The sequence below is a fragment of the Cibotium barometz genome, chromosome 2 (genome assembly GCF_041138505.1).
Source record: "Cibotium barometz isolate CiBa-2024 chromosome 2, ASM4113850v1, whole genome shotgun sequence".
Lineage (NCBI taxonomy): Eukaryota > Viridiplantae > Streptophyta > Polypodiopsida > Cyatheales > Cibotiaceae > Cibotium > Cibotium barometz.
The window spans coordinates 64,480,138-64,489,278 of NC_141047.1; the positions used below are offsets into that span (position 1 = coordinate 64,480,138).

Consider the following 9,141-nt stretch of genomic DNA (forward strand, 5'->3'; position numbering starts at 1 on the left):
GATAACCTTCTCCTTCATTGGTATTTATGCTGGAGGTGCTCAGGCAATCAGAATCGGAACCTGGGGTACCTTGAGAAGTGTCCCTGATCCTATTATTCTAATGGGGTATTTCAATATGGTGGAATCCAAAAATGACAAGTTAAGAGGTCTGGGTCAAGTCATAAAAGGGGCTGAGCTCCTAGCCTGGTAGCACACTGCTGATCACTTTGGGCTATGTGACGTAGGGAGTATTGGAGACTACACGTGGCAGAATTAATGCCCATGGGGAATTGACCAGGAAAGCTAGATTGGATAGAGGATATATTAGTAAAACCTTGGGTGTAACACCTACATCAGATGTGAATTTGTAGAACTGATGTTTCTACTTGCCTCTCAGATCACTACCCCATTATATTAGTGTTGGACAACCATGACAAAAAGTTCTCTAATTAGTGGTTCCACACAGATCCAACCCTAATTAAAATGCTTGTTCAAGAAGAAGTCAAAAGAATCTGGACTGAATTCTTCAGGTGTGGTCTTACCCTGGCAAGGGCATGGAGTCTGGCCATCAAATCTACCCAAGCCCTATTGATTTGCATAAGGAAAGAGGTAACCAAAATTAGGAAAGAGGTAACTAGAATTAGGAAAAACAGAAGAGACCTGCTCTTTCTGAAACTAAAAGAGTTGGAAGTGATAGCCAATAAGGAAGACCCTGCAATTCAAGAAGCTATTCTCAGTACTAGGGCTAGAATTAGGAGAGAAGAGGAGTTATCCCAGAAGCAGGCCCTCCTATTCTTTAGAGATTGGTGGGCTGGGAAAGTTGACCTTCCCACTCCTGAGATGTTCAAAATGCTAAAAGTCAAACAATGTAAGGATGCAATCCCTACATTGCATGATCCTAACTATCCGGGTTCCTCTGAGGAAGGGAATAGAAGAAGATTCTTCAAGCACTTTAATAACATGATGTCCAGAGCTGATTTGATCAGAGACTATAATGTCACATATGCAGAATTAGACCTTATTGGAGCAAGAATTAGCTTATGGCACCAATCGGACACTTGGCTCTATCGATAAGCCAGCTTATAAAGCTTTCCAATGGAAGAGTAAAAAAGGACTACTTCCTATCCCCCCCAAACAGAGGACTGATCCTATCCATTGCACTTTAAACAAGAGACGGGGAATCCTTCTGGACAGAACACAATGGTATTTTCTGTTTGGTAAGTTATGGAATAGATATGTGGAACCAAAAAAAGCATGCCTAGCTTGGTTGGTTATGTTTAGAGCTATTTGGACTCAGCTTAAAGCCCTCAGACTTAACATTAGGGATGGGAAGTGCCACAGATGCAAGGAGGCTAAGGATAACCTGCACATATTCATGCACTGCCCTATTGCAAAGGAATGCTTTGAGTCATTGGCCAAATGCATTCAGCTATGGAATGGCTACACCCTTGGGTGGAAAAACTTGTTACTTGGAGAAGGCATCGGTTGCACCTTGGAACTGTGGGCTGTCTTCAGAACCGAACTGTTATGGTGCTTGTGGTTACATAGACTTGATTCCATTTTTAACAGTATGCCTACTAACAGTTTCAGGCTGAAAGAGAACTTGATACATGTAGGTGAAAGATTCTTACAAAGACGGACGAAAGACCTGATGGACACCAAGCTTCTTCGTCTGCATAAGAAAGCTAAAGGAAAGCAAGTGGACCAGGTGTTACAGCAAATTCAGGATCTGTTGAAGTTTTGAGAGTCTGTCATCTCCAAGGATGTGTTGCTCATTAAAGCACTCTATGTTTTGTGAAAGACACACTCAAAAAAGCGGAAAGAGCTGGATACATCTTCTCAACAAAGTCAAAGACAAGCTTGTGGAGCCGCTGTGGCATGCATTTCAGGAACTCTGGTTTGATAAGAGAGAATGTCATGTTCAAGGATATTGTACTCAGTAGAACTCTCTATATGTTGTAACCTCTCTCTTTCTAATTTATTAATATAAGAAGCCTTTATTTGAAAAAAAAATGATTCATTTATAAACTTCAAGTACAAGGTCCATTAGGGCGGCTCAAACGCATTACAGGTGTAAGAGCTTTATTAATGGGTAGCTAAAACGCATTACAGGTGTAAGAGCTTTATTAATGGGTAGCTAAAACGCATTACACGTGTACGAGCTTTTGAAATAAATGTCGTGCACTCCGGTTTTTTTTATAGCACATTGGTTACACGTTCTCGGGCCTAATGTGAACATAGGTAGTTACGCAAAGCTCGAATGCTGGTGTGGGAGGAGCCTCCTGCTTGCAAGCTCCTTCGAGCAGCTTCTTTGAGCCGCACAACGTTCTGTTGGAGCTCGTGGTCCGCGTCCATGGTCATCAACTCCTTCACCACTCGTTCGACTTCCTCTCTTCCAATCTCAGCCGCCCGGCCGCCCCCTCCGACGCTAGCTTGTTCGAATCGCAGCCCCACCTTCCACTCCTCCACGATGTACTTGGTGTCGAAGAATTGATCGGTGAAGTAAGGCCAGCAGAGCATGGGGACGCCACACATCACAGCCTCTATGGTGGAGTTCCAGCCACAGTGGGTGAGGAAGCCGCCCACGGAGGGGTGGGACAGGACGCGGAGCTGCGGCGCCCAGCGGACCACGTAGGCGAGGCCTTGGCCCTTGGTGTGGGACAAAAACTGGTCCGGGATACCGCCCCCCTCCACGAGGTCCGGACGGAGCGCCCACAGGAATCGCTGGCCGCTAGCCTCCAGCCCATGTAGGATTTCGTCAAACTGCGACTTGGAGAGGACGGTGACGCTGCCGAAGGAGATGTAGAGGACTGATTTGGCTGGCTGCAGGTCAAGCCATTGCAGGCAATCGTCTTCTTCCTTCCAAAGGCTTGTGCTCATGTTGCTCTGCTCATCCACTCCAGCTGCCTGCTCCATCAGCGGCCCCACGCCGTACACCGGCCCTTTCCACTGCTCCGCAAAGGCCTTGAACGCGGGGGCCTCCAGCTCCTCGAAGCTGTTCACCACGATGCCTTGCGCTTTCCCGAACACCACCTCGCACTGGCGATTGTAATGGCGGCTCACGTACTCCGTGTTGTCCGCCACATGCTTGTATGTTGGCAAGTCTCGGTTGCGGATCACCGCCGGCAGGCCTGATAGAGGAGCTGTATTACTGCCAAAGACGTCCATTGGCGCAGTGTGTCGCTTCACGCTCGCGCTCACTATAGCTGCGGTATTAGTTCGTTCAAAGAGAAATTAGTATAACTGTACTACAGCAAACTACCCCCGCCCCCCTCTTTCAAATGTTGTTATGCTTAGACTCAGCTATAAGCGCTTACCATCGTCCAGAGAAAGCTTGCCATTTGCAAAGTAGAAGCGCAGCAGGTTCATGCTCAAGCCGCTGCAAAACATGGCAATCCGTGGGATCCCGAATTTGTCCGCAACCCTCTGTGTAGCGACTGATAGGAGTGCGTCCGTTATCAAGCAAGTTACCGGAGTGCCTTCGTCGGAGAGGCGTTGAACCAGCTGCTCCACGGAGTCAGCAACGCCTGCATCCAGGGATTTGAAGTACTGATCGAGGGACACCCTGAAATCGTTGCTCATGTCCAGCCCAGGGACGGAGATGTGCGCCCGACGGAATCCCGACCGCGGGGCCTGCTCGGTGGTTTTCTGGCTGGCATTGAGCTGGTGATCATGGACGGCGAGCGGTGGCGGCGCAGGATCATCATTGGTTGTATTCGAGGGGGGCGATTTAGCGGCGCTCTGGACATCGGCCATCCGGCGGTGGAGTGTGTCGACGTTCACGAAGGTGATTGTGAAGCCGTGTTCCGAGGCCAGCATCGTGCAGAGGCGCATGAATGGGTTGATGTGGCCCTGCGCAGGGATGGGGATTGCGAGCGCGTGGGGTTTACTATGGGACCGGGAGGCTGAGAATGCCATGGCTGTGAGGACAGAGAGTAATTAGAGCAGGGGAGCTTCAACTAGGCCGAGAAACTTGACTCCGTACTTGAGAAACCGTCACGGACTACAGCTCTTTATAGAAGAGGTGGAGGCGGCCGCAGCTGAAGTGTTCAAACAAAAATTTGCCAAGACATGACGCGGTCGTTGGTGCCACATTTGTATTGAAAATTTGTTGCTACGACTGGGTCTTCTACCAAGAACAAAATCAAATCAAAATCCATGTGCATTTTAAAAAGATTGACAAAAATTCCTTCGAGAAATATTATTCTCCCTGAAAGCATGCACTTCCTTGTATAGTAAAAGTGTGCTTAATGGGGATAGCTTGCATGGAGATGTCCATGATGTTGAGAGGGACAAAGAGAGAGCATGCACGAGCCTTCATGCATTGGAGGACATGTGTGGGGCATGCAAAATAGGAGATGGGGAAAAAGGGATCCTCTTGGAAGAAGATGATGTGCTACATGTGAGAGAGAAGATCGATGTAAACATTAGGCTTATATCTACTAGTATTGGAACCGCGCGTTGCTGCGCGGCAAGTAGGGTTCCAGAAAAAATAGGCTCGGTTTCTCCAAGATTTAGGCCATGTTTTAAGTAAACACAATACATTATTTCAAGTGACTTCATATATACATATCTCAAAATAACATCCATGTCTCATAGATTTATAGCGAAAATAAAAATATCATAGTAATGTAGCATACGAAGATATAAAAAAGGATGTAAAAAAGGACCAATATTACATATTCTCAAAATGCAGCACAAAATTATCTAAGTCAAATATCCATATAAGTCACTAATCTCAATCAGTAATGTCAGAATCAACAAATTGAATTCTTCTGCTGTAAGAAGGATCATTCATCTGTCTCCTCATAATACACTCTCTATTGTAAAGCGGTGATCCATTCTGCACATGCTCTACTATCGATGAATGCAAAGGACCTGCACAAACGACCCAACAATAAATAAAATCTCAAAAGGACCTACACATAATGACACATCGATAAATAAAATCTCAAAAAATCTTATAATAGAAAAACATAATCAAAATTACCTCATACAATAGAACATCGAGTGGATGGTACATGAGGAGCTCTGGTATAAAACCCATAACGAATACCAATGGTCATGATGGATGTAAGAAACAACTAGTCATCTCGGGTACTGAATACCCCTCAAATGATGCAAAGCATCTCTCCATCTCTCTCGAAAACAAATAGACACCCCACTCCTCATCTGGAACACTAATCCCGTACATCTCGACGCCTTCGTTCGACAACTCTTACCATAAATGTATCAATGTCATGCAATATCCTGAAATCAAAGTATAACAAATAGGTTATACAATTATTTATATATAGGTTCAAAAAATATCTATACAATGCCTAACAATTACAGTTATACTTACCCATCCCTATAAGCATCAATCATAATCCCTGCTACGTGACCCGCAGTAATAGGAGCTGACCATAGTGGTGGCTCTCTGTACACATTGGACATCAGTATAGAATGTCATGTTCCATACTTTGTAATCAAGAAAAGTTATGCAAATATAGAGAATAGTTCTCACCTACTATCCTCAAAAGGCATGTCCAATGTAAAGGTAATCTTAGACATGTCTGTCAAAACATAAACAACAAAAATAAGTACTTTTACCATAGACAAATATGTATAAAAAAGAAATCACAACAAAATTAATCAAATCGCAGAACTTAAATAAGAAACCTGACTTGTCACTCTGAAGTCATCAAGATCTCCTTATAAACGATGTTTTTGTCGTAGGTGTATAACTTTGAAGATCATCAAATGAAGACTCCACATTAGCATTATCCTTAAGTAACACCTTCACAGCATGAGGAGACCGTGCTCATGTGACAATGCGACATCATATAGTTGCCCATGAGTAAACACTGGAGTCACCAAATACAACCCCAAGACATTTAGGGTTTGGCCTTGCGATTTGTTTATTGACATGCCAAATGCCAGCTGCATGGGAAACTGTCTCCGTCTCATGGTGAATGGTAGTTGGGTCTCGGTGCATATAAAGGTAATCCGTGGAAGAAATACTCTTTCACCAACTTTAGTACCAGTGATCGTTTCGGTCTCCAAGACTTTAGAGTGAAAGGCCTTACATATCATCCATGTACCATTACAGAGTCCACGTCTTGGATCTAAGTTACGAAGTAAAATAACAGGAGCTTCTAACTTTAAAACCAAGCAGTGAGGTAGATATTCGCCCCGAAGGTCGACTGTATTCAAAAATTCCGTGGAATATAGGAATGAATTTTCATCATTTTCAAGAATTGAATCTGCACTGAAATATTGCTTAGGCTTGCCAGACATTGCATCCAAAGCTGTCTTATTCACAATATCCACTTGACTGTTTATCGGAGCAAGAATAGCACGCTCACTAAAGTATGAAGCATATGTCATAGTGATAGCCAATTCAGAGTATACCCAATGTACCAAGTCTTTAAGGGCCGATCTTTGTTTGCAGGACCATATTACTTGGTAGTGTCACCATCGGATTATCATTGCTACAATCCACTCCATTCTCAATATTTATGACCCATTGTTTAAACTCATTGTATCCATTAGTATTGCTTGATTGAATACACATATTTCCAGTTAACTTTAGAACTTTGATAGAGTTCCATAGAAAGGAACGACACAATGTTGCATTAACAATATCCTCTCGTCTTCCCTTCATAATAACAGGCAAGATTTGTCTAAAATCTCCCCCCATTAATATAACCTTTCCACCAAATGGCTTATCTGAGAATAATACATCTTGTAAGCTCCTATCCAATGCTTTAAAAGCATAATGATAAATCATTGGAGCCTCATCCCAAATAAGGACCTTACAAACTCTCAAAACCTCTGCAAGTTGTCCATGTACAAGGATTTTGCAAGTTGAAGAATTGTTTAGCTCCAGAAGTATCTTGAATCTAGAATGTGTAGTACGTCCATTCGCCAAGAGTAGAGAAGCAATACCTAACGATGTAGTGGCTAGAGCAACATGCCCTTGTCCACGTAATCGCGCAAGCAAGCAACATTGAAAGCAACACGCTGGCTATCTGTTAATGTTGACTCCATAGCCCTTGACATGTTAGATTGTTCGATAGTATCAAAAGATATCTCTTCCAAAAGCAATCTATTTTCACCCAAGACTTCCAAATCAGTTCTGTTTAGTTTAGGCATTCCTTCAAAATCTGCCAATGTCCGTCTCTAAGTACGAAGAATTTCTTCTAAATGCAGTAGTGTTTGAGTTTTAGCTAATTGTTCAATACCAGTGAACTGACCCATGCTTCTCGATAACTGATATAGAAAATCTTCTATCATTTCTTCTCGAAATCTCTCCCACAATATTTCTGGAGAGGAAGGCTCACAAAATAGCAATATAGTACCAAAAAGGCATCTTAACTGCAAGGCATTTGGATGATGCTTATATATACTTAAAAGATAATAACAGTGTCACAAATATTACAAAAACATTATAAAATCAGCATCCAATGTCTTTCAATATACATATACGACCAAACCAAGCTTAGAAATCTCTCTCTCTCTCTCTCTCTCTTCCCCCCATGTACATATAAGAGACAAAAAGCCATAAAAAGAGAAATTTCTATAAAAAACCATTAAAAGAGAAATTCTCTATAATCTCCATATAAATACTAAGAGATTATATCCACATATATATATCAATCTCTCTCTCTCTCTCTCTCTCTCTCTCGTCTCGCTGGTATCTAAGAGAGAAAAAGGACCATCATTATCATTCGAGTACTTAAAGCCCAAAATTATAAAAAGATAATAGTGTCATAAGCATTACAAAAGGATCATAAGATCAACTCCTAATCGGTGAACCAAATGAATAATTACATTCCATGTGTTTGCAATCTACGACTCATTTTGGTAAGTAAAGGACCATCATTATCATTGGAGTACTTAGAGCCCAAAGTTACAAAAAGATAATAGTGTCATAAGCATTACAAAAGGATCATAAGATCAACTCCTAATCGGCAAACCAAATGAATAATTACATTCCACGTGTTTGCAATCTACGGCTCATTTTGGTAAGTAAAGCCCCAAACCTATTCAATGTTACTCTAAGAGAGCTCTACGACTTGATACTTTGAGATAATTCCATTCCAAGTCTATCAACATGGGCACTTAACTTGTCTTGTTGCTCTTTTATAACATCAATTGTCTTTCGACAACCAATATCACAAAGGTGTGCTTCTCCGAAAGCACCACATGTATCCATTATGCGGAGGTAGGTAGCTTCGACAATATCCTTGATCTCGTGATTGCCACTTACAATGGCAGAAACTGATTCTCGAGTTGAGCTACTCTCCCCACTTCCATGATTACTTATACACTGACCAAGACCAGCAATCAAGCTCTCCACATTTAACACATGGGAGTTTGTGTCATTGACCAAATGGAGTATATTCTCTGATGTTACGTTTATTGTCTTCTTTCCATTTCGAGTCTTCTTACCATGGTTACATCGCACCCACTTAGTAGAGGTTTTTAGTTTCCTCTGGCATTACTTAAAAGCATGCATTATTCGTTGAGCCTTCTCATTATCTTCTCTTATCTTAGATTGTTGAGGTCTTGAATACGCTGCACGATGGCTTCTATCCCCAATGTCCATGGAACACCTCACAATTTCTTGAATACGTTTGCCGTTTTTTATTTTGAATTAACCCCACTTTTGGTTGGCCACGTGGAGGGAGGGGCAGTTGTGGTTAATCTTGTATAGACTAGTTCTACACCCGTGTGCTACTGTAGCACTATCCCCACCTGTGCAGAGTTAGTGCCACACCCGTGCAGAGTCTGCCCATTTAAAAACCACTACCACGTGGCTATATGAGGAGAAGAGAAGATGGTTTTAGAAGAGATTAGAGCAGATGCTAGAGATCTATGCTTAATATAATAAAAGATAGATAGATGGATGGTTGGAAGGGGAACGTATGCTTAATAGTAGAAAAGACAGATGGTTTAGAAAAGTTTGTTTGTCAATTAATTAATGGTTTTTTTCATTTTTAACTCATTTTGGGCCCATATATTATTTGATTTTTGACTGTTTATAAAGTGGTCAAGGTTGTGGGCTTCAACCTTCAAAGCCCTTTTTAACCTTCAGATTAAACTCAGCTTAGCAAGATGACGGCAGCTCACACCCAGATTTTGCGTGTTGGCCTTTTTTGTACAGCGAGAGGTCAA

At 42.4% G+C, this 9,141-nt stretch overlaps 1 protein-coding gene across 1 annotated transcript; it reads right to left on the bottom strand.

The window, feature by feature from the left end:
* Positions 1 to 2,085: 2,085 nt before the first annotated feature.
* LOC147641361 (7-deoxyloganetin glucosyltransferase-like) lies at positions 2,086 to 3,949 on the bottom strand. The gene is made up of 2 exons (XM_086820841.1): positions 3,297 to 3,949; positions 2,086 to 3,185 (listed from the first exon to the last, which is right to left on the bottom strand). The coding sequence occupies exons 1-2, from the start codon at positions 3,895 to 3,897 to the stop codon at positions 2,206 to 2,208; spliced, it is 1,581 nt and encodes a 526-aa protein (XP_086676967.1). The 5' UTR covers positions 3,898 to 3,949; the 3' UTR covers positions 2,086 to 2,205.
* Between the last annotated feature and the right edge of the window lie 5,192 nt (positions 3,950 to 9,141).

What these genes read in the sequence shown, in the direction of transcription:
- LOC147641361 (XM_086820841.1), bottom strand. Translation starts at nt 3,897, where the DNA reads ATGGCATTCTCAGCCTCCCGGTCCCATAGTAAACCCCACGCGCTCGCA. An exon ending in CAAGCTTTCTCTGGACGATG is followed by an intron (nt 3,186 to 3,296) that starts GTAAGCGCTTAT and finishes CTAATACCGCAG; the next exon opens with CTATAGTGAGCGCGAGCGTG.